The 25,331-nt window shown below is 42.3% G+C and overlaps 1 protein-coding gene across 3 annotated transcripts in view; it reads right to left on the bottom strand.

Moving 5' to 3' along the window:
• Positions 1 to 11,564: 11,564 nt before the first annotated feature.
• GRN (granulin precursor) overlaps positions 11,565 to 25,331 on the bottom strand; it is a 30,867-nt gene continuing 17,100 nt past the window's right edge. For 2 of the 3 annotated variants that reach the window (XM_042475043.1, XM_042475044.1), the window contains exons 6-15: positions 24,682 to 24,820; positions 24,017 to 24,123; positions 22,882 to 23,011; positions 21,444 to 21,541; positions 20,177 to 20,413; positions 18,733 to 18,969; positions 15,831 to 16,058; positions 14,504 to 14,731; positions 13,628 to 13,867; positions 11,565 to 12,773 (exon numbers count right to left, since the gene is read on the bottom strand). In XM_042475043.1, coding sequence (XP_042330977.1) covers positions 12,627 to 12,773; positions 13,628 to 13,867; positions 14,504 to 14,731; positions 15,831 to 16,058; positions 18,733 to 18,969; positions 20,177 to 20,413; positions 21,444 to 21,541; positions 22,882 to 23,011; positions 24,017 to 24,123; positions 24,682 to 24,820 — 1,791 coding nt within the window. In that variant the 3' untranslated portion in view covers positions 11,565 to 12,626. The remainder of the gene's footprint in view (positions 12,774 to 13,627; positions 13,868 to 14,503; positions 14,732 to 15,830; positions 16,059 to 18,732; positions 18,970 to 20,176; positions 20,414 to 21,443; positions 21,542 to 22,881; positions 23,012 to 24,016; positions 24,124 to 24,681; positions 24,821 to 25,331) is intronic. The other variant, XM_042475045.1, reaches the window with a different exon arrangement.

Raw genomic sequence — 25,331 nt, 5'->3', positions numbered from 1 at the left:
GCCTCAGATTCCGACTTTGATTTATTCCAAAATGTCAGACTTGCCTGTCTAAAAATAAATAACTCGAGGCAGTTCACAAATTAGAGAGGAAGAGAAAACAGTAATTAGAATTCATCATCTAAGGGTATTCAGTGAAGCGAACTATCGTCTAGAGTTTCAAAACCAACCATTTGGAGCTTTCTTTGTTAAGATACCCCTTTGCCCTGCTTTTCCAAAGGCTCAAAAATGTAAGGATAGTAGGTTGGAAAAGGCTGGTGCAAGGTTTAGTCGGGGGTTTGCAGAAGGAGCACCTTACCAGTGTGCCCTGTTAGTTGAAGAGGCTAAACATACAACTCAGTTTGCACAGCCTGATGACCTGCAAATCTGTCAGAACCTGACTATCTGTGGTTGGTGTTGGGCATTGCACACTACCCAACCACCCACCCTTAACAACTAGAACAGATAAACAAACTATCCACCACTTATTTTTTATTATGTACACATCTAGTAGGGAGCCTGTTCTTTGGCTTGTTTTATGTCGTATCACAATAAACAAAACACAGCCCTAAGCTCCCTGGTTTGTTGGGCTGCTCCTGCTCCAAGTGGGGTTCTTAGTGAGCCTGCACCAGGCCATTGTCCTGAACAAGCCAAGGATTCTCTTGAACCCCAACATGTTAGAATAAATATCCATGCCTGGAGGATGGTAACAGACTAGCAGCCTCATATGCAAAGAAAGTATTCTGGATATATATATATTTTTAAAAAATACTCATATTAATTGTTTATGTTTAACAATTAAATCACCATGGTTTAATTGTTCTAAGTTTTAAAAGTCAGCATCTTAAAGAGGAGAAGGAGTTCTGAAAGAACATGCTGCTTCAGCTGCGCAAGTGTGGTTTATGTATGCAAGGGAGACAGGATTATGTGTTGAGAAATTTGAAAAATAGTCTCTTTCACATGTTTTGGTGACATTTCTAGGAATGTTCTAATGAAACCAGTTGAATCCAATCATGTTAACTTAGTTAATCTTGATTTGCTGATACACTGGTATAAAATTGTCATGTGTGTATATGTGCCTTCAAATCACCTGTTGACTTATGGTGATCCGATGAATGTCATAGAGTTTTCTTAGGCAAAGAATTCTCAGAGGTTGTTTTGCCAGTTCCTTCCTTTGAAATATAGCCCACTGGATCTAGTATTTTTCAGTGGTCTCCCATCCAAGTACTAACCCGGGTTGATCCTGCTTAGCTCCCAAGATCAGAGGGGGTCTGTTGCCTTTAGCGTATTTAGGCTGTAAAAATTATCCAATACCTTAAAAACTTGGTGCTGTAATGGGGGAGGGTGCCTGTAAACTGATCATCTAACCTTTATGACCCTTATCCAAGGGTATGCTGGGACTACATTTGGAATGACTGCTAGTATAGAATTTATGAGTGTATGTTTCTGTTGGGTGGCGAAAGTATAGCCAAACCTATCCATACCATTTTGGATCAGATAACTAATCTTTATGGGTCTGCTGTGTGTGCAGAAATACCTATGGAAACTGACTTAGCCATGCATATCCATGTGAATCATATAGTGAAGCCCAATGCCAGAGTCCAAATATCTTCCACCAATAGGTAGCAACATCTGCACCAGGTTTATGTATAGGTAATGCATCCTACAATGTAGGGCAGGTCTACACAGCCAGAATATTCCAGGCTTCTTCCAGAGCATTCTGGCCCCAAAGCTCCTCTGAATTCTCCCATTACCTGCACACTGCAGAGAGATGCTGGATGGATGTTTACACAGTGTTGTTCACATGGTTGAGTGCTTCGTTGTGACCACAGAGAAAGCAACTCACTCCACTGGTGGCAGTACAATGGGACACTGTGTAAATATCTACCTGGCATCACTATAGAGTGCTCTGGATTTTTGTAGAAGATCCAACACAAAAAAAGTGAGTTAAATTAAACCAGTTTAAGGACCTTATCACACTCGGGAAATCCCGCTCAGAAACAGGATTTAAAGTAGATTTAAATTAGGGGAAAAAACACAAATGCAGGAAGTTTTTCACATGACCTTCCTGCAAACGTGAAATAACACGAAAACAAAGCAAATGTAAAAGGGACAAAAAGGGCAGCTTTTTATTTTAGGAACTTCCCGGAAAGTAAAAAGCTGCCGGTTTTGTCCCTTTTACGTTTGCTTTATTTTCGCATTCATGTTTGCAGGAGCGTCGTATGAAAAATTCCCGCATTTGCGTTTTTTTCTAATTTAAATCTACTTTAATGATTTAGTGATAAGGTCCTAAGAGAGGAATGACCCAGCTTTGATGTGGATCTGGCCTGCCCTCATGAAGACAGTCTGCACATGGATGGAGAGAAACTGGTTTTAATGGTCCATGTAGATGTGACTGTAGGCTGTCATATTTTAGCCATATCGTGATTCTTTAAAAATCACAATTATGCTTGGTAAAGTGGGAGGAACAGGGAAGGAGTGAGACCACATTGCATGTGGCTAGATTCAAGCAAGGAAGCCACATGCCTGTTTGCTTTATCTCAGCAGGGTTGTTAAAAGGGGATTCATAGGGTCATTAAGTTGACTGACAACAATTAATAGCAATACTTTGTATGAAGGCTTTATGAACAAGTAAAGCAACTTGTGGTTTGGGACACATACTAAGACTTTTTTTTTAATGGATGGATTTACAAAGATCTGGACAATGCCAAGGTTAGTTTTTTGTAGGTTTTGGGGGGCTATGTGGCCATGTTCTAGAAGAGTTTATTCCTGGCATTACAAGGTTCTTCCCAAATTCTGAAAATCTTTTAACAGCAAAGAAGCTGAAAGACACCTTGCCCGTCATAACCATGCTTAGCGAAATGTTCAGCGGTGGGCAGTTTAAGTGTGTGCTTGGACATGCATCCACTTCACGTGAGAAAGCCAAGCAGACCAGCCTGTGCCCTGCTTAGTCCCCTTTTAGAACAAACTGCAGATTCTTGCAGCATAGTCATATTTATTCTTTGACAGACGAGAGAAGATTCCCTGAAGGAAGGCAGTCTGAAAATCACTTGTCTAGTATGCAAGTTACTGCATCACAGGGCAACTTTTTGGGCTGTTTAGACTGCATGTTAATACAAGCACCTCAGGCTTCTTTGCTCTTTCCCAAGACAGTAATTTGCATCAAGTTACAAATATACTTCACATTGGAAAAAAATCCCTTTCTATTATGACCGACAGTTCATTCCTCCACCCCCAAATACAAAGTGACTTCAGCTCAGAATATTTGCTTTTATACTTGTTTCATATTCATTTTAGCTGCAAGAAGTCGGGTCCAACTTACTTTGAAATGGAACATGTCTTGCTTCGAGTGAAGCCAATGTCCTCTTCAAGCTGAGGAACTATCACATAGAAAGCTTATGAAATGTTACCCCTCTCCATGCATTTTTGTATCAGAGGAAGGGAGAAGGCCTTGATCTCTTTCTTTCACCTAGAATTGCATTCTCCCCTCCAGAGAATCAAGGCTCCCATAGAAGGAGGGTTTTGCCCCCAATGTCTCCTCAAGAAAATGTCATGTGCAGAATACATTTTCTTCACTACTGAATACTTGAAGTGTAACATTATGGGACAGGATATCCATCCGTAAGGTATGGCTTTCCAAGGTGCATAATGTTTTTCTTTTTCCCTTTTGGTAATAGAATGTGAACTTTGCATCTAGCTTTGGGTATTAAAGTCAGGTTGGAATTAGATGCTTTCCTGTTCCAAGAGTTTAGAATCACTTTAAAAGAAAGTGGGTGATGCAGAATAAGACAATAATGCCTTCACATGCAGGACTACAGATATCAGATTGATTTTAAAAGACAAGTACATTTTAAAAAAACAAACTGCCTGATGGGGCCTGTGATGCTTATGATGGCACAGCATACAGGTAGGGGTACGTCTGTGTGTAAAACAGAAGAGGCAGACGGTGAGTTTCGATTATAATGCTGAGAGCAATATGAAACAGGATGGTTGTGCACTGAAGATTTGGGCTGATGGGAAATGAACAGCAGAGGAAGCATTAAATGACTTACTCTGATACCTTATAGTAGTATGGAAGGAGGATTAGATCTTCCTTTCCCATCTCCAGAACTACAGTGGGCCCTTGATATCTGGTGGGGTTTGGTTCCAAGACACACAAACACACACACACCCAAGGATACCAAAATCTGTGGATGCTCAAGTCCCATCGTATACAACAATACAGTAAAATAGTGTCCCTTATGTAAAATGGTAAAATCAGGGTTTGCTTTAGGATGTATTTTTTTTAATATTTCCAACCCATGGATGGTTGAATCCGTGGATAAAGAATCTGTGGAGGGCTGAGTACTGCTTGTCCATAGAGAGAAACGCAAGTGTGGGGCTGGCAGTGTAGAAAAAAGATGCAGATCCATGACAAAATTTAATTGAATAGGTTGTAAGATAAGCTTCTATGCTTTAGGACTGCCTTTCCCAGCCTGATATCTTCCAGAAGTATTCTCCAACCATAAACCAGGCAACTGTCATATATGGCCTTTGTAGTTAATTTCATGGCAGGGTGGTCCAGGTTGGGGGACAGGCAATTTTAAAATGACATAAAAAGCACTTTTGAAAGTCCCAATAAATAAAGCATGCTCCTAAGGGTAAACAATGGCAACATCCATACCATTCTCTGCTAATCCCATATTCCATTTTGAAAACTAAGGATTAAATAGCCGATTAAGAATGATTTTGCTAACTGAACCTTTTCAGTTTTCAGTATTTGTGGGAATAAATTCATCTCCCATTTCCTAACATGTATTCATTCTAAAGTTCCAAAAAGTAAAAACACACAGGTGGCAATGAAACTCATCCCAACTTTTCTGTAGCTTGGAGAAGCTTGATGGGGCTTGTAAATATTACTAGTGATGCTAAGAGTTTGGATACAAATGGGGAAGGGGTTGATTACTTCGGTTTTAAGACAACTTTAGTTGCCGATGCTCAGCAGCTACAAGAATCTGGACCTTTTTTAAAGATAATTTTAACACCTAGAAAAGTTTCTGTTGCCACTCATCATCCCAAACTGGCTTCCATTCTTTTTACTAAGAAGTATTGCCAGGTGGAGAACCTGTTAAAATCTACTAACAGAATACTTAAATGGATAGACTCAATTAAGGAAGCCACAGCTTTGAGTCTGTATGACCGGAGCATTGCTACTGATGACAAAGTGACTTAGGACATTATCATACTAGCCCTGATTAATGAAAACTGAAACATACCAGTTTCATGAGCAACCATTATTGAATGTCTTCACAATTGGGCTCTCTTCTGGACTTTTCCTTAACCCCACCTCCCTGCCCTATGCCCTGCCCAACATGCCTTTCATTTTATTTTATCTTTACTTTTAAAAACACATGTATGCAGCAATAGCAATATTACTTTATATATATGTGTGTGTGTGTGTGTGTGTGTGTGTGTGTGTGTGTGTGTGTGTATAAAATGAATCAGGCCGCTTGAGAATAGTAAGGGGGGGAGGACAGGGGAAGAGGAGGACAGGAGTGCCAATATTGCAAAGAGAGGTCAGCTTTCTGCCTATGTCAATACATTCTTGCCCAAACATCTTACTTACCTTACTTACCATAGGTAACCAGGCCAGCCTATCTTAAATATAACTTGTGAAGCATGTTATCTCTCCTCAATACCATCCTTGAAAATCCAAAGATATTCGCCATGTGCTCAGAAGTGCACTCTTTTATTATTTAATTTTTATGCTGGACATTGAGAAACTAAGCTCTGAAGTGGGTCAGACCATCCTTAAATTAAGGCCTGGAAATACATTGGTGGTATACTTTGCGATGCAAATTGTGTGCAAAAATGGAAGGTCAATGTAATGCTAACGAAAAGGCATTCAAGACTGGAGGGGGGAAATTTGCTGGTTGGAAGCCAAATCTCACAAGCGTTGAGATGGTAAGTAATGTGGAACCAGCCTGGGCGGGCAGCAGTTTGTGATGCTTCTGGGCACAGAGCGAATGCCGGCATTAGACACAAAACATTAGGGACAAATACAGAGAAAGGGGATGTTTTCTGGCTTGGAAACAGATGAATCATGCTGAGAGTTTTATCATCCTTGTGCAAGGACATTCCCAAATTGATTATAGCTTGAGTTCATTTTATTTTATTTTATTCATTGTTCTCTCTCTTTTCTACTCTATCAGTGGTCTCTGCCTTCCTTTTTGACAGGGTTGCCATATTCCAGCCTTCCAAATCTGGGCTTCCTTCCTGCCTTCTTTGTTGTTTTTTTAGCATTCACGTGCAAAATTAAATGGAACATGAGGACAAATTTACAAACCACACTTCCTTCCCTTGCACTTTACTCCCCGGAGGCCTATTTCTCTTATTCCTTGCACCCTCCCATTGCACTTTTCTCTCTCTCTTGCCTCCATTCCTCTCTTTTGTTTCGTCTTGTGCCTTCATGATGCCTCTCTCCCTTATCTGCATCTCTTTTTTCAATCCCTTATCTGCATCTCTCCCTTGCCTCACCTTTGCACATCCTTTGGCTGTGTCTGCATGGTCCAAAAGGCTGTCTGAAGACCCCTTTCTTCTGTTGCCTTATAACAGGATGGGGAAAATGTGACCTATAGGCAACATGTAGGACCTCAAAATGTGGTCACTGAAGCTTCCCCCAAAGCCCTCAGACCCTTTTAATGCCAATTTTCACCTGAACACTTACCAGATTGGCTTAAAACCATCCACGGATTCTGTTTTGAGGCCAGAATAACTGGGCATAGCGAGGATCCCTTTATGTGGTTTCACCTTCCTTTTCAATGTGGGGAAGAGACTGTAAAAGCAATACTTGGTTCCTAGATGGGTAAAAGAAGCTCAATCTAGCCCAAGTCCCTAGATCAAGCTGGGGGATTCCCATGCAGCCCCCAATATTGTTGAACAGCAATCCCCAGCATTCCAACCTTCTGTCTGTGCTGGCAGGGGCTGACCAGAGTTGCAATCCAACAACATCTGGAGGGCCTTGTGATTCCCACACTATCCTAGAGACATCATCCAGGCCACAAAAGGCAGCGGGTGGAGTAAACTCCCAGAGCCATTTTAGTTCACCACCCCTGCCTTATGATAACTCTGAAAGAAAGGCCTTTATACATTATGTTAAGTGCCTACCTCATACTGCTGATAGGAGCTGAGGCTCAGAGATTTCATGGAGGCTGCATGCAGTGAGAATATCTCAGATGAGATCTTTCCAGCTCTTGGGTCACCCTGCAAGCCATCCATCTGTGCAAAAGTTTTTCTGTGTGATTCACAGTAAATGTTACAGAGGAAAACTTCAGACTGACAAACAATCCCACTGCCTTTCATTAATTCCAGTGCTATTCTGAAATTTAGGAAATCCCTACATACAGTTGTTGAAAAGGAACCGAATAATTCCCATGAGTATTTTCAAGCCTTTGTTCTGTTCATCCCCCTTAAGAGTACACTAATAAACTAGTTAGCTGCAAGCCCTTCACAATACTGTATCTTAATAAGTGTTCTTGCATGTCATATATGCTGGTAAATGCAAGTTTGTCATGTCATATTATATTCTTAGGTATTTATTGAAAACAGCTTAAAAGGATACAGTCATAAATATGACGTGACTTTTTCTAAATACAAAACCAGGGACCTTTCACACTTATAGTGCTATGATTCCACTTTTACTACTATGGCAATATTCTATGGAGTTCTAAGATTTGTAGTTTGGTGAAGCACTAGAACTCTCTGGCTGAGCGTTCTACATACCCCTCCCAAGCTGTAATGCCCATAATCCATAGGATGGATCTATATCTGTTTAATTGGGATCATACTGCTATAATTGTATAGTGTGAACAGATCCCAGAAACTTGGAATGGTTACTTTGGGGTCACAGTTCTCCAAAAAACCATGCTGGTTAGAGGATTCTAGAAGCTGGAAATGGCTCTCCCTATAATATAAGGGACCTCATCAAATAACCTGAAGGTGCTGATCTTTTTTCTTGCTTTTGTCAGATGGCTCCATCCAGTCTTCTGAGCCGCAAGCATCCCATCACACATGCACATCCGCCTTTTTCATTTGATGGCGTGACAGTTTCCAAAAGGCCCCGCTCGCCTTTTTCTATCACTCCTTATCTCCAAAACCGTCTTGCAAAGTCAACCCAATCCCTGCACCAAGGGTGAAAGGCTGAAGGGGACAGAGAAAGCGGATGAGGTTTATCACTTTAATAAGCAAGAGCTACTGACCCCTTAGAAGTGCCTTTGTATGGATTTGGTGGCGATGGGGAGAAGAAGGAGTCTGTTCTAGAACACTCTTATCTCAGGGCAAAGACAAACAAAACATTTTCAGTGATTTCAAATTGCATTTGCTGCCTTTAAAATATACGGGCCTTCTGATATCAAAGACAGTGGGGGGGGGGGGGAATAAAAGTTTTCACAATAAACCTCTAAGGATTTCCAGGATGTCAAGAAAAAGCCAAGTGTGGGAAAAACTTATTTATTACATTATATTTACCATGACACATAAGGTTTCACATATTACAGTCCACTCCATCAGACGCATCAGAGTTGGGTGATACACATATACATATGTACATATGCATATCAGTTGTGTGATTTCAAGTCATTACCGCAACCCCAATGTGACCCTATAATGGAGTTTTCCTGACCAGATTTATTCGGAGGAGGGCTGCCATTGCCTTCTTCTGAGGATGAGAGACTGTGACTTTTCCAGGGTCCCAGAATATTTCCATGATTGAGCAGGGATTTGAACTCTGCCAGAGTCCTAATCTAACACTCAAGCCACTACACCAGGCTGGCCCTCACAAACACATACATACACACACATACACACAGGCCTGAATTCTGATGGTTAGTCCCAATTAGAGTAGATCCGGTGAATCAAAGTGTTAAATAGTGAGTAAACTGATCCTCTAGATCTGCTTTAGCTGGGAGTATCAATAGGATTCAGGCCAATGTTGTAGATGGGAAAAATTGTAGTGAAATCAGATGGTGACAAAATCCAAGAAATGGTGGGAACCATCCTAGTTTGGATTCAAGGTCCTATTTCTCGCATGGAAGCATGTGCCTTTGCTTGGTTTGGGGGAATTCCCTTCCTCTGCACCACAGTAATCCTCTGTGTAACATTTTCAGGGGGCTGGTATGTTGCAGGGATAAAGTGGTTGAGAGGTCTTTAGCTGTATACAGCTATTGAAACAAATTGGTCATGACTTGAAGAATCCCACAAGGACTAAAACATCACCAGAGCTGGAAATGTTCCATTTTGGACTATATGCTGGCTGGGAAGATGGGGCAGGGGAGAAGGTGTTCATCTCTTGGGTTTTGTCTACACGGGATCTCTGTGAACCAGCAGATAAAACCTGAAGGGTAGGGTTGTGGTGTTGCAGTGGTCTACTGGGATCTCATCCCTTTGGCTATCCCACTGCTTTCTGGGTTTGCCTCAAAAATCATTTTTTAAAAGTAGGCTTTGATTTTTGTCCAGATGGCAGTTCTTCAGATCTTGCAGTTTAACAATAAACAAGTAGTAGTTGGAAATTCACAAAATGAATGAATAAGTTGGTATCAGGCCCTTCTCTGGCCCTTCTGCTTCCTTCACTCATTCCCTTTTTGTTTTGGTTTTGAAAGTCTTGCTTGAGATCTTCCATTGTTAATATATGCACATAGTAACAGAAATTATGCCCTTTTTATGTGTTTCTGTGGCTGCTTAACTTATACCACCCTGTGGTTGAATGGGGAAAACCTCATTATTCTTTCTGCTACAGTAGAGTAGTTTTTACTGTGGCAGTACCATTATCTTACCACATGAGGACTTATTTTAAAAGAACAAGCAGCCACTGGAGAATTTAGATTTCCCCCTGCATGGTGAATACATTCTGTGGCAACACTTTTAAGACTAAATGAGCACAGTATAAGCTTGTTCTACTTCTTCAGATGCTTATGCTGCAACATCTTTCACCCAATTTCAAAGATAAGATCCTTGTGCATATGGATTTTCCAGACTAACGCAGCTATGGATGTTATCACATGGGAGGAATGTCTCTCAATTTCGAAAGAAAATAAGGCCAATTGGGAAATGAACACAAGTATGTGGATGGTTATCACACCACAAAACACAGCGCCCATCCCAAAGCCAAAGTAGTGCAAATCCATTGATTCGAATTAGCATCCCTGCACATGTGCAGTGAGGGCAGAATTGGGTCATGACCTTTTTACACTTGCTTCCGGTTCCCTTGGTTTTGCTTAGTTTCATGTTATTTGTTCATTCACTGCCCTTTATTTCATGTTATTTAGGCAATTCACCAATTCAAAACCAGTCCAAAGCAACCTTGTACTTGGTTTGAGCATTGATCTATGCCTCTAGAAGGCAGGGATCGAATCCCACTGGGTGATCTGGTGCAAGTTACACTCTCTCAGCCTCCTCAGAAAATGGCAATGGCAAACCCCATCTGAACAAACCTGCCAAGAAAACCCTGTGACAGGGTCACGAGAGAGAAAGAGAGAGCCCTGGCCAATCCCTTCCCTCCAGTTGGAGAGGATGAGTTTTGCAAAGGGAAAGAGCAGAAAAAGGCTGAGAAGAGGAGGGAGGCAGTGTGTGTATGTCTCTGTGGGGAGGGCTGCTTCATCCCCAAAACAGCTCCAAAAATACTCCGAAAGGAACTTTGTGAGGCTGAGAGAAAAGCCCCCCCACACATGGAGGGAGGAAAGGTGGACTTTGGTGCCGGTCTTTTAACGTTTGAGGGAGGCCAGAGCATCCCCCCCCCAGTGGCTGGCAGTGGACTGAACGTATTTTAAAGACTGATTTAATTCCCTTTATTTCTGTCAACTGCTTCAAAATGTCCTTTTAAGAGCAGCCTTCCCCATCCTTCTCGACACATCAAACTGCAATTCCCATCACTCTGCCTGAGGATGACCGGAATTGCCACTTAACACTTTTGATACTGATTTTAAAGTGTGTGTTTTTTCACCCCATAAGGTGCAGGAAGAATATATTAATTTACAGGGCCACCTTAAGAAAAGAAAAAGGTTCTTGGTTGGAGAACCAATCCCTTTCTAGAACATTGGAAAAGTGGTCAACTTCGCTCAAAAGTGAAATAACTTGAACACGGAACTATCCATCACTACCCTACAGATGAGCAATGAAAGCCACATTCACAATTAAATTTTACTGGATGGTGGTGAGGTTAAAAAATAATAAACTAATTTATGTCCCACCATCTTTTCATCTTAGAATAAGAGCTGGAAGAGACTGCAAGGGCCATCTGGTTCAACCCTGATCATACAGGGATATGCGTACCTACCAAGCCTGAGGTGTACAAAATCCGGTGTCTGGCACAGTTGGGGGAGTGTTTCTTCTCCTAATCAATTATCATTCAATAACCCTTATATATGAAGATTATTACAAACACACTGTGCATGCAAAGTGGCCTCCATGTATTCAGTGTAACTTCCAAGAAAGTTTGCACAGAATACATTGTGGGCACCCTTTTTTATTCCTGGGAGAGCTCAATGACAATTGCTGCCTTAGTGTTTGATCATTTAACCCAAGGAGACTCAAGTTATACCCATCACTTCACACAGTCAACTTTTAAAATCAACCAGTTTATTGGATTTTTTCAGTCTTGCATTTGTAACCACAGTATCAAAGTCTGCAAACACAATGAAATAAATCATTTTGTCGCCAATGAGTGGAGACTCTCTGATTAGCACAGGAGAAAGAAATAGAAGAATAGAGTAAGAGAGCACAAGCACTGATTGTGCCTACTTTGCAAGAAGGATGTGGAAAGTCACAGGGCAAGTATTAATACCTGGACTATAAGAGGACTTCCCCCAGGTCCTCAGGTGGCAAAATCAAGACCTATACTGGGGGGGGGGGGGGGGCACCCACACATAGTTTATTCCAATTTATTCCAGCACCAAACTTGTACATACTTGCAGCAATAAAAAAAAAGGATGGGATGTAAGGCTGTAAACTGAAAAAGACAAGTGGGAAATATTGTAAGATCTCAAGATGGGGAAAGACAGGAATGTCTCTGCACCCATCTTAAGTTTCCAGTGGTTCAAGATGCCTTGGGAACATGATCTAGAGACTTATGGATCTCTACTCATCCCCACAAACTGTGCATACAACAGCAAGGACAGAGAAGCTGGCTTTTACCCACCAGAGAGGGAGCAACACCTTCAAAACAGGATATATGGGATGTTACTCACCTAGGTTATGGCAGAAAAAATGCAGCTGCCAAGCCAGTGTCAAGATTACCATTATTTTCAGAAAGTGCATGAAAGTAAACAAAATAAAACATACATAATACAAATAAAAAACATTAATGACAGACATCAAGCCCCAGAAATCATCTGAGGAAAAAAGCGAAGATGTCAACTCCAAGATTCTAGGAGGCCACTGTAGTGAACCATAGGATTCTAGAAGGCCAGAACTGGCCACAGGTGGGTGGGCTTGTTGTTCAGGCAATACCAGAAAATAGGAGCAAAAGAAGGCCTCTTCCACCCACAGAGGCAGCAAGTATTAAAAAAAACAGGGATCCATCAGGGCCAATGAGCAACTTGGCAGAAAAGCCCTTCCCTGAAAGAAGCTGAGCTCACTCTAGCCCCCATGCATGGGGCAAGTCCATGCCAAAAGGCACTTCAAAGGAACAGGCGTGCTTGGGCAGAAGGAGAAGAGAAGGCACCAATGTCCCAACGGGGGGCCCACTTCCTGTAGCACTCAAATCCTGAAGGAGAGCAATAGAAGCCTGGTGGACAGCAGTGCCGTCTGTCACGGCAACAGGATCCCTGCAAAGGGACAGAGTGGGAGAAAAGAGAGGAGACATGAAAGTTAAAGGATAGAGCCATGGCAATCAGGGGCATTCATATGATTTTCTCTTTGTAGCGTGGATACAATTAGAGTGTATCCACACCACAAGGAGAAAATGGCCCACCATGTCATTATTTTGTACCTGATCAAATACTTTATTTGAACAAATGAAGTTCTTTCGTAAAGGCAGAAGCCCACTTATAGCAGCACAAGACCAGACTAATGCCACCTTTAATTTCTAGCCCTGCTGGGTTAGGGTTCAAGTTTGCAGAAATCAACTTTTGTATACCTCCTCCAACATTTTTCATCACATTATTTCCCTTTTCCTTTGGGTGGTATGGGGAATCTGTAGCTCTTCAAAGGTTGATTCACTACATCTCCCATCATCCCTCAACACTAGGCAGACTGGCTGGGACTGATGGGAACTGGGAGTCCAAGAACAGCTGGCGGGGGGGGGGGGCAAAGGGCTTTCATTCCTGTGTTACTGTTTCACTCCCTTTGAGCTACCAATATAAATAAACAGCTTCATTTATATACCGCTCCATACTGAACTAACAGTGTCTAAGCAGTTTACAACTGTAAGCTAATTGCCCCCAACAATCTGGGTACTCATATTCCCATGTCCCTCATTTTGCAATTATTTGTAATTCTTATTATCTATTTTTTTACAGTTACTTTCACAATGATGATTTGTACATAAGAAAATTAAAATGTGTGGAATGGGCAGGGGGATCGCTGGGTGTCCCAACCCTCTTCTAAATTAAGATGACTTGAAAGCTTTTCCTCCCTTCACAAACACTGAAACGCCATACTCCCTGGCCTGGGCACTAACCTTTTTATAGGGGCAACAAGCCCACCCGCCTGACTGGGCCTTACAGCAGGACTGTCCATCACGACAGTAGTGTTGGTCACCACAGGACACATCCAGGCTGGAGGTGGAAACTTGTGAAGACATCTGAAGGCCCCCTGAAGCCAGAGGCTTGGGCTTCTCCTGTTTCTCACAAGTCTGAGCTGCCACATTGCAGGTGTAGCCAGAGGGACAACAGTGTTGGTGATCCTCACAGCAAACAGCCTGTGGAAACCAGGAGAGATCAATCTTAGTTCAGGATCTAGTCATGGATACAGCTACTGCTGACCTAGGTAAAGAATAGCTAGTGGCTGGCATCCAATTAGTGATATATGCTGATGTAAATTCAACATATGTCTAAGTATGCCGTTTTTGTCACTGCAGAGATTGGTATTCTCTTCTTCCCTCTGCAATGACAAACATCCCCCTCAGCATTTAGCAGAATGATTACATAATCCACTGAGATTTCCAGAGAACCCTACCAGATCTAGGGATGACATCATTAATCTGCAGCTGACTATGGGAACAGATGTTGTAGAACTGCAACTCCCATCATTCCTTTCCATTAGTTATACTGGTTAGAGCTGATGGGAGTTCCTGTTCAACCATCTCTGGAGAGCCCAGTGTTTTCAAACCATACTTTGGGTACAACACACAAGCATAGGAATTTGGTACTGGGCACACAAATCATCATCTCAGCTTATAGTTTATGAACTCTCACATGGTTAAGGTTCCCATAACAACTTTGAAAATGGTTGGACAATGCCTAGGAAGATCTCTGAAGTCTGGAATAGAGGTACAGTGCCAGATCTATATTCTGTGCTACCTGCAACACATGTGTGAAACCAGAGCTGCACTCACGTTGGGCAATTGGCAGCAGCTCCAAGCACCTGACACACTCTTGCAGCACGTCTGGCCTTCCTCACAGCTGACAGTGTCATTGCAGGGAATGCCTTGGCTTTGCAGCATCTGGGCAGGTAGTTTGGGTGCCCAGGGCAGGGAATGCTGTGACTCCAAACAGGTGCCCCTGGATGGGTCACAAGTGTAGCCATTGGGACAGCAATGCACATGGTCTGCACAACAGACAGCCTGCAAGAGAGACAGAGTTCTGGTAGATTCACATTTTCATTTTAGCAATTAACCAACCACTGCTTATTCAACCACAATAAGGTCTTTTGTGCTGGAACTGGGTGTAGGTTGCAGGCCTCCCCAAGAGTCTTTCCAGTACTGAACACATCCTACTGCTGTAAGTTTTATTGGTAGTAAATGATGAGTGGTACAGGTGGTAAACAACAGAGAAGCATTCCAGTCCTTTCACTGATGGTGATCAAACTTCTCCTCACAGCCAGTGGTAGAATTGGACCCCTAAACAAATCTTCTCAGACTATCCCTAGCCAGTGATCTAATTCAATCCCCAGGAGGTTTTGGTCTGGGAGTCCTTAGTCTGGGTTGCACCCCCTCCATGGAAAGGCTCACAAAAGATAGATTCCCAAAGGCTAAATACAGTGCAGAAGCACACAGGTTAACAACAAAGAAAATCTATTCCCTGAATCCATTTTCAATTTTCATATCTTTTTCCAGCCACATGCTGCTGAGTTTTTATAAAAAGTGACAAGATCAAGAATACTAACTGACTCTTTCTCTACACAACTGGACAGCTGTTAACATTTGGCTGACTGAAAAAAATTACCTGCCTAGTGGCAGTGACCCAATTGATTACAAATTAAGGACTGCACTGTGAGATTTCACTGTAGTAGAAAAAATGAGGGCATACAAGGTTTCAATCTCAGTCAGTTGTTCTTAACAGACTAGTCCAGAGGAAGACAATCTGGCATCCTCCAGATGTTTTGGACTTAAAAAACAAATTTCCATAAAATGACTGCTCAAACTAGTCCACACAAAGTAATAAAATTAATTATTAACACCTCCAAAACTAAGTCAAATTCAATTGGCAAAAACATTAAATAACAATATTAATACATTCCTAGCAGAGAAAATGAAACATCTTTTGGCCTAGTTAGCATCCACTGGCCTACAGCTTCCACAATTCCAGACCCTGGCTCTGCTGGCTGAGAAGCATGGGAAGGATTTGGACTAGTAGTTCTAAACATCTGGAGGATACCAGGTTCCCTCCACCATACCTTCTTTTGAAAAGTCCCTCCACTTCCCCTTCCTGAAACCTGCTTACCTTGGGGAAAGGGCAGCATCCCCACTCGCCTGATGCCAACCGGCAGCATGTCTGCCCATCTGAGCAGCTTGTTTGGTCATCGCATTTCACATCCCTAACCTGTCTTCCTAGATTGAGAATCATGAAGTGCTGCCGAGAAGAGCCCTCACTTTTGATGCAGGAGCCATGTGCAACATCACAAGAGTAGCCATTAGGGCAGCAATGCACACTGTCAGCACAGCAGACAGCCTATGGAGAAAAAACAAGCCATGGGTTGTTCAAGAATGCCTCAAGAGGCCAGAAGTCCAAAACTTCACTGCCTTCTGGTTTAAGGAAATGATTTTTGTATGTGTCTGTGGTGGAGGTGGGCCTGTAGTTTGGTCCATCTAGCTACTTGTACAGTTCAAACACACTCCTCTCCCACACATCTTTCTCTAGACAGCTGTTCAACAAATCCTGCTCTTCAGCAAAGCATTTGGAAAATAATTCCTACAACCAAGAACGACCTTCCCCTTGTAGAGTGCATAGCTTTGAAAGATTACTCTTCTAGGACTATAGTTCCCAGAAGCTCTCAACCAGCATGGCTGTGTCGACAACAGGTTATTGGAACTGTAGTCCAAAGCAGCTGTTTTTCCAAATCTTGGGGGGAAATGGTGGACAAAGAGACAGCACAATGCAGTGGAAAGAGAAACTTTGGTTTCAGGGTCAAAAAAATCTGAGCTCTGATTCTGTTCTACTACTGAACTCCCAGGGAATTTGAATTGTAGAATCCCTCAAAGGCAAAACATTTCACAGCCTTCTTGTGAGGAAACCCAACAAATGTTAGCAGCATCAGAGACTGAATTCTCAGTTAGGTCAGTAAAGCTGACCTTAGAGAAATTACTAGCAGCAAAACAACCTTTAACAAATAAACTGCCTCCACTACCCACACAGCCTTCACTAGAATTCCCAAAATCACCCAGTCAGCAAGGCCACTGACATGGCTGTAGCTAGTTGGGACATTAAAGTCTCCTAAAGTTACTTTTCCAAATTCTGCTCTCAGGTCTACTATTTTAGACTGCTTCCCACTAGTCAGTAGTAGTAGTAGTAATAGTAGTAGTACAGTGAGCCCCTGATATCACTGTGGTTTGGTTCCAGGAATCTCTGTGGATACCAAAATCCGTGGATGCTCAAGTCCTATTAAAAACAATGATATAATAGAGTGGTGTGTCTTATATAAAATGGCAAAATCAAGGTTTGCTTTTTAGAATGTATGTATTTTTGAATATTTTCAAGCCGTGGATCCTTGAATCCATGAATACAGAGGGCCAACTGTAGTTAATACAGTAATTTATATCATTTTCCCAACCCTAGAACTCAAGGAGTCCTAGAAAGGTAAAACAAGAATAGAAAAAAAGCCATATCATTAAGCCATAACAAAAATTTAAATATATTTGAATTATAAATAGAATTAAAAGCAATTTAAAACATACCCACTAAAAACAGCAGCAATATGCACAATAGAACACGTTATTAAAAGCACTTTCCCTAGGAGCAATTAGTTCTCAAAGGCTGGTCCCCAGGACACGATGGAAAGTCCAGTTAATCAAGATCTAGTGGATCTCCAGGGATGTCTACAGTAGAAGGGCAAAGATTTCTGGCTCCTAACAATAGCAGTAACAAATTGCTGCCCCTCCTGTCTGCCTTGAAGTAAACTGTCAAAATGAAGAAAAATTTGAGTAGCTGGCAGTGGGTTTCTGCACAGATGGAAGACTGAGTGCTTCATTCAGTTCTGGTGCTCCATAAATATTTGTAATGTGAGTAAGGGTTTTTTGTGGGTTTTTCTGGGCTATCTGGCCATGTTCTAGAAGAGTTTATTCCTGACATGAAAGGCCATGAAAGCCTTAAACTGAATATGTCTTGCAAATTTCAAAGTACAACAACAACAACAAGTTAAATTGAGACACAACATCTAAATTATTCATATGATGGATGGAAAAGCTGAACTAAAACTTGGAAGACTTACAAAAATAGTCTTCAACAATTACCTAAAATTAAGAAGTGGGACATGTCTAATATCAAAGAGAAGACTATTCTACATGGTAGGAACCATTATGCTAAATCCCCTGCTTTAAATCACTGTGGAGTGGACTTCAACAATATTTGGCACACTCAGGTTCTGGCTACCATACTCCCTGTGAAAACCGGCCATTAAGGCCAGCCTGGGAGCAGAGCCTGGGTGTTGTGTCCACATGACGCATGTCCCAGCTCTGCCTCCAGGTCACTATGATGCCGCACGCCATTCCACATCGTGCGTGGCATTACGACACTCCTCTGGTGCTGTGTCATGATGCAGTCCCAAAGGAGTGATTTCAAGCTGCAGCTATCGCATCCTTTCCAGGACGCAAAAAGAAGCCACTTCTTGCGGCTCCTTTTTGTGCCCTGGGGCCACGATGTGTAGTTGCTGCGGCCCTGATCCAGCACACCTGAAGGTGGCTGCAGGCTGCCGCTTAGGGGTGGTCTGCACAGCCGCATAGTTATCATTTTGAAGTCTGGCTCAAGCTGATGGATATTGGGATTCAAATCAGAAACAGTAGAAAGGTCTAACGCTGCCCACCCGAGAACTGAAGCAGCAGTTGACTGATCTACTGAAGAAAAGCTGACAGACCTACACCCTGGAGGAACTAACTTCTTCAGTAGAAGATTACAAAAGCAGGGTCTTCCAAAAGTGTTCTGTCTTAGCTGCTCAAAGGAAACAACACAGTAAGTCAACCCATCAAAGAAACCAAACAAATTTAGAGCTTGCAAAATATTTTTGCATAAAAACTCCCAGAATCCCCCAGATAAAATGTCCAATAACCATGATGGTTGGAGGATTCTGCAAGTTGCCAATTTAAAAATAACTTCTGAAAGCTCAGGTTTTCAAAAACACATGCATGCCAACCTCTGGTAAAGGGCAACAGCCCCACTCGCCCGTCGTCGTCTTGCAGCATGTCTGCCCATCTGCACAGCTTGTCTCATCATCACATCGGACATCCCGGCTCTCAGAGGCAACGCCTAGGATTGCAGGTTTCTTTTCCAGCCAAGGGAGGTAGTCTCCCCTCTTGAAGCAAGAACCCGTCGACTGATCACAAGAGTAGCCATTAGGACAGCAGTGGATGTGGTCTGGACAGCATACAGCCTGGAGAGTGAAAGGGAAGCCAGAAGGAAATGTTAAGTGTACTGGGCAAGTGGAGGGAATACTATGCCTATTCTTACTGGCGAGACCAGAGCTCCATCAAAGAAAACATAATGGAATTCTGGTTGGGGATTCAACCAATGACCCCAATCTCTTCTTTCCAATTCTGGGATTCCTGGATACCCAAAGAAAGAGGGCGCTGATAGCAATCCTGGGTCAGCCTTCCCTAGTGTGGTGTTCTTTAGATGTGTTGTGGGTAGGTATGATGGGAACTGTAATCTGCAATATCTGAAGGGCAGCGCATTGAGGGAAACTAATTGGAAATTTCCACCACTTGCCCTATCCCTTTATCTATGCTGTCTGGGGATGATTAGAGGTGTAGTCTAACAGGCCTGAAGGGTACTGAGTTGAGAACTGCTGACCCAGATCAAAATAAAACAGAAGAGAACTTCCTCAGATCACACGTGAGGCATCTTTTGGAAGTCATGAAATTATTTATCTGGCCAAGAAGTAGCCATTATGAATTACCATCTCCAAAGCCACACCCCAAACCAGTACCAGATATCTGAATTAGATGCAACAGCATCAAGTTTGGGATCTGTAATAATATACCAAAAAAGGAGGATTCTATTCAAAAGAGCAACACTAACATGTAAATGGACTGAACTGAACCCACATTACACCATGTCTTTCCCCCCCAACCATTGGATGCTTCAACACTGAAAGAATATGCTAACTCCCAGATTTGCAGAGTTGGGCAATCAATCCAAGGAAGAAATTTGGAAGGCAAAGGAAGAATTATAAAAGGCTTGGGTGTGTAAGCTGTAATCATTTCCATTTTACAGATGGCAAAACTGTGACCTTGAGCTCACATCCAAACCAGCTAGGTTTGACAACCCTTCCCCTTTCTCAGGTCTGGATTGAAGAAGGAGGAGGAGGAAGTCTAGAAATGCAATAGTAACTGACTAGCCAAATAAAGAATCCCCATCATAGAGAATATTCATTTATTTTATTTTTATCCCAACTTTCTCCCAAGTTGCGACCCAAGGTGGCTCACTATATCTATCTATCGATCTATCTATCAATCAATATATAGATACACAGATAATAAAACAACACGTTAAAAAACCAATTAAAGTAGTAAAAAGTTTTTTAAAATACAACATACAAAATTTAAGACATACAAGGTTAATGTAACCCTTCCTCTCACCTGTGGTACTGGGCAGCAGCCCCAGGCACCTGATAGTAAGCGGCAACAGGTTTGGCCATCTGGGCAGGTAGTCTGGGTATCACATGGCACTACCATACCAGTAGAGGCTGCTGCAGATCTTGCATTTGTCTTTGCAAGCCATGGGATACTTCTGCCTTCTTTCATGCAGATGCCCTCTTCCAGGTCACATTGGTAACCATTTGGGCAGCAGTGGATGTGGTCTGTGCAGCACACAGCCTGGAAAAGGCATACACAGAGTGGGCAGTTAAGCTCAGCAGCATGAAACAATCTGGATACAAAGGGCTACCTTTCAATGAAATGTATGCGGGCATCCATCTGCCACAGTAACATCTACTCTGACTGTCAGGCACTTTCCAAAGTTTTTTGGTAAAAATTGAATGAGGGGTATTTCTTTCCTGTGGCCTTCATCAGCTCCTCAGAGCTTTCTTCACCTCTGGAGACCAGTAGAAAGGAAATCTATGCCATCTGTGATCACACCCAAGACATAAGAAACTCCCTTCCTGGCTTTCCTCCTCTCTGTGGGAGGAAGAGCAAATCTGGCCAAGCTTTTAGTGTTTGCAAATACTTTTCTCCCCCTCACCTGTGCAGGGAAGGTAGTAGGATGAATCTGGGTTTCTAGCTCTACCCAATCATATTGGAGGCATGGCTGTGTCCTTGTTGTCATTTGGCCCGGAGAGGGTTTGGGGTGTAAATCCTTTACACAGTCCCATACCCTCCCCCTGGTGAAGATCCTTTCTTCCCTGCTGAAAGAGATCCTTTTCAACAGCGTGGGACTGTATGCCATGCAAAACAAGTGTTTCACCACCAAACCTCTGCCAGTTGAAAAAGAGAATATTAAGAAGTGATATGATAGCCATGTTTAAATATTTGAAGGGGTGTTATATTGAGGATGGAGCAGGCTTGTTTTCTGCTGCTCCAGAACCCAAAGCAATGGATTCAAACTACAGGGAAAAATATTCTACCTCAACACTCCTGACAGTAAGAGCTGTTCAGTGATGGAACATGGAGAATGGTGGAGTCTCCTTCTTTGGAGGTTTTTAAACAAAGGCTGGATGGACATCTGTCAGGGGTGCTTTGATTTTATGTTCCTGGCATGGCAGAGGTTTGGACTGGATGGCCCTTGTGGTCTCTTCCAACTCTATGGTTGTACAAGTTCCTGGGCACAAGGGATAATAGCCACATCTTCCAACCACAGATGAATGACACCCCCCCCCCCCCCCATAATGAGGGGTACAACCCTTCTCACCTCTTCAAGGGGGCAGCACCCCCATTCGCCTGAGGCTGTTTTGCAGCAAGTGTTCCCAGTTGGGCAGCTGTACTCTAAATCACACTGAACGTCATGAGCTGCAGAGATATAAAAAGAACAGGACTGGATCAGACCAAAGGACCCAGAATTCCTCCTCCCAAAGTGGCTAACCAGAGACTTACAACAAGTCCTCAAGTAGAACATGAACACAACAGCACCCTCCTGCTTACTGGAGATAATATACAGCTATCATGGTTAGAAGCAATGAGACTTCCACAGATGCTTTTAATCTCCATTCAAACCAGTCCAAGTTGGTGGCCATACGTACCTCTTGTGATAGCCAGCACCTCAGAATAATTAATTTAGTGAGACTTCTTCACATCCCTAATATTTAAGCATTTTGCCTTTACTTTTCTATGGATACATGTGTTTACTCATGGTTTACAACCAAGAAAATTATCAAAGTATCCAAAGTTTGCAGAAGTATGCAAAGAGAAGATGGGAATTATGGGCATACTCTGTTTCATGCAGAGTCTCAGATCCATAATTTCATTGGTTTCATCTGTCTCCAGTTAGGGATCAGAGCTACTGAATTCCAGACAATTTCAAACTAACCAAGGAAATGAAAGACCATACGCAGCATGGCTGATGACTGTGCCAACTACTAATGTTGTAGTATGTAAATTAATGAAGTTTGTTCTTAAGGAGCACTGCATGAAACAGGGAGCAGAAGTGTGTGTATACACATGTAGCCCAGCATCCTGTTAGTGACAATATGCAGTATGCAGCTCTACCTTATGCTCACGTATGTGCTTTTCTGGCCATTTAGGAGGATAGTATTTTGTTCCTCCACAATGACCAAAGCCCTATGCAGGACTTATCATGTTCTTCTGATAGTCCTCTCCCAACCATTCTATTGCTGGTGGAGGGCAGAGAGGCCTGGAGAAGCTTCTGGCTGTGTTCCCATAGCCAGACACAGACTGATGACTTCTTCTGCTGAGACCTACAGAAGACCCCAGTGGATCTTGGAGGAAGATGTCCTCAGTCTGCATCCGACTAGGGAACATACAACCTGTAAGTCAAATGCTTTTTTTTTTGGGGGGGGGGGATTTCTTGGTCATATATGGCTTCCACTGAATAAATTTATTGCATTTTACAACTCTTTCAACAGTAACCAGTGCACTTTTTCTACCATGGAAAAGTAGAGGTGCTTATAGGATTTTAGTACCCTTCTCAGGTACTAAAATAATATGGCTGTTCTAGGCTACTGTACACTTGCACCTAGGGGTGGGGGGAAGAAGGATTAACACTATTGGCTCCTCTACCTCAGACCTTGTTACTAGCCCACCAGTATCAAAAAAGGGGCTTCTTCTGGCATCCTCATTCTACAGGGTCCCTCTCATCATGTCCCTCTTATCCAGCAGCAAGTTCTCCTCACCTTTTTGGAGGTCCACAGAGAGGCGGGTGATGGGCCATGACCAGCGCGAAGTCATTATACATTTGGAATGTGACAGGTCACATGTGGTGCCCTGCGGACAACAGTGAAGGTGGTCGCTGCAGCACACAGCCTGAAAAGGAGAAAGATGAAAGGTGATGGGAATTGGAGCCAGTAAGGAGCTGTCTCAACCAAACATGGCAGGTAAGAAGGTGGTCTCAAACAAACCTTATTTATTATATTTGTTAGTCACCCAATAATCTGGATTCTATGGCCAACAAAAAATTGAAGTATTTGAGAAAATTAAAATACAGTCCTCATAAAATACAATAATTATAAACACGTACAAATCAAATAGAAAAACCAAAAATCAGAATAGAGAGTGTAAGCTGATCACAGAGAACTAAAATAACCCACTGGGCAAAATGCATGCATTCTGCCACGAAAGCAGAGGCTGAAACATCCTTCTTCCAGATACAATGGACAACAAATGACATCATCCCCAGCCACAAGGTTAATCTGTTAGAATTTGAATTCATAATAATAAATTCATAAATTGATCTGTTTGATGTAAGCCTATTGAATGTGAAGCCAAGTAGCCATATAGATTTTAGTTAAATTTAACAGAAATTGTAACATGTCTGAGTTGCAATCTTTTAAAAAGATTGTTTTTCCATGCTCTGTCTAAAACTGTTGTTTGGTAGAATAGACATGATACTTTTTCAATTTAGCAAGAGCTAAAGGCCATGAAATGATTCACTCCCACATGTCAAAAATAAGAGAACTTCTGAAACCTCTGTGCTCTGCATAAAGCAATAACACTGGCTTCAATAGAGGCCTCTCTTGTATTAAACAGTCTGGATGTTCATTTCAAGGGATAAACCAAGGGCTTTAATTCTGTTTCCTTGGCCCCAATGATCAGCAAAAGAGATTCTGTCAGGCTCTTCCCTTAAGCCTAAGGAAAGTAAATGAACAGTAGCATACAGAAAACCAAACCTTGGAATCATTCCTATGCAGCATGGCCTTGAAAGTTGTACCCCCCCCCCAAAAAAAAAATGCTTCAATCTTCTACAGGAAATTCCTGTTCCTGGATTGGATGGGTAAGCTTTCCACTGCCTAACCATATCTCTATACTTACATTCTGTAAAGGGCAGCAGCCATACTGGCCGGTTGGAAGAAGGCAGCAGGTGGCAACATCAGGACAGCTAGACCGTTTACCTGGACAGATATTTTTTTCAGCCAGACCTGTGCAGTGAGTGGAAATGAATAAGAAACATGTAAAGGAAGTGATGAGAATTGTGGAGTATCTGCAAAGAGTAGCTAACTGAACAGCTGACCACCACTTACAGTCATCCTGTGTGCATTAAATGGAGCCTATCAGGGCTATCTGGAGACATTTTGCTCCATGAGACAGAGTAGAAAATGCCTCCCACCTCCTCACTTCAAGTCAAGGTGCCTGGCTGCCAAAGGTATTCAAAGTATTTTGATACTGGAAATACAAAGTCGAACAAATGCCTTGGCAACAGAAATAACTGAAATAGAAATGGATGGATGGATGGATGGATGGATGGATGGATGGACGGACGGACGGACGGACGGACGAAAGTTATTTGCCCTTTAATCATATCCCAAATCTGCTACATGCAGCTGCCTCACTCTGCCTCTTGTTAGGGCCATCCTTACAGATAACAACTTCAAATTCTATATCATTCCCACTGAATCATAGAGCTGGAAGGGACTGAATCAAGAATGAAACCATTCTGAAGAGACAGCTATTCAACCTCTGCTTAATGTGTTCCGTACTTAACACCAGGGCTTTTTTCTTTGCTGGGAACTTCTTTGAAAGAGCCCACTCCTGGGAGGCTGAGAAGCACCGTTCATGTGCCAGATCACAAGATGTGCCATGAGGACAGCAGTGGATCTTGTCAGAACAACAGGATGCCTAGGAAAAAATGGTAGACTTAGGTATGCCATCTCACCAATCTCTGTGCCTCTACATCAAATAACAAATGTCTCCCTCTCTCTGTGAGCACACTAAATGCAAATTCCGGAGAAACCTATTTGTGTTACCTGCCTTATTTTCATGCTGCTTTTGAAGTTTTGAGTTCATTTCATGGTATATGAGTTTTTTCAATGATATTTTAAATAAATTAGTGTAAGCCATTTCGACAATGCATTTGAAATTACAAACAGAGCAACAACAACTATAGGTCATGTACATCTGTAGCCCTTTATTGCTGCAATACCACATATTTCACAACATGCACGAAACATCTAGTGAATCTCTGAAACATTGTGGAAGTGGTGTCCAAGAAAGATTTCCTGTGGTTGGGAGCTCACATACAAAATCTTTTACATATCAATTGTACCGTTCAGAATTCATATTTTCTTTTGTATATAATTATATCATTTTTGTTCTCAACACATTAGTCTATCAATGGGCAAAAATTCTC

Source organism: Sceloporus undulatus, chromosome 6 (genome assembly GCF_019175285.1).
Source record: "Sceloporus undulatus isolate JIND9_A2432 ecotype Alabama chromosome 6, SceUnd_v1.1, whole genome shotgun sequence".
NCBI classification, from domain to species: domain Eukaryota; kingdom Metazoa; phylum Chordata; class Lepidosauria; order Squamata; family Phrynosomatidae; genus Sceloporus; species Sceloporus undulatus.
This window is presented reverse-complemented; position numbering and strand designations above follow the sequence as displayed.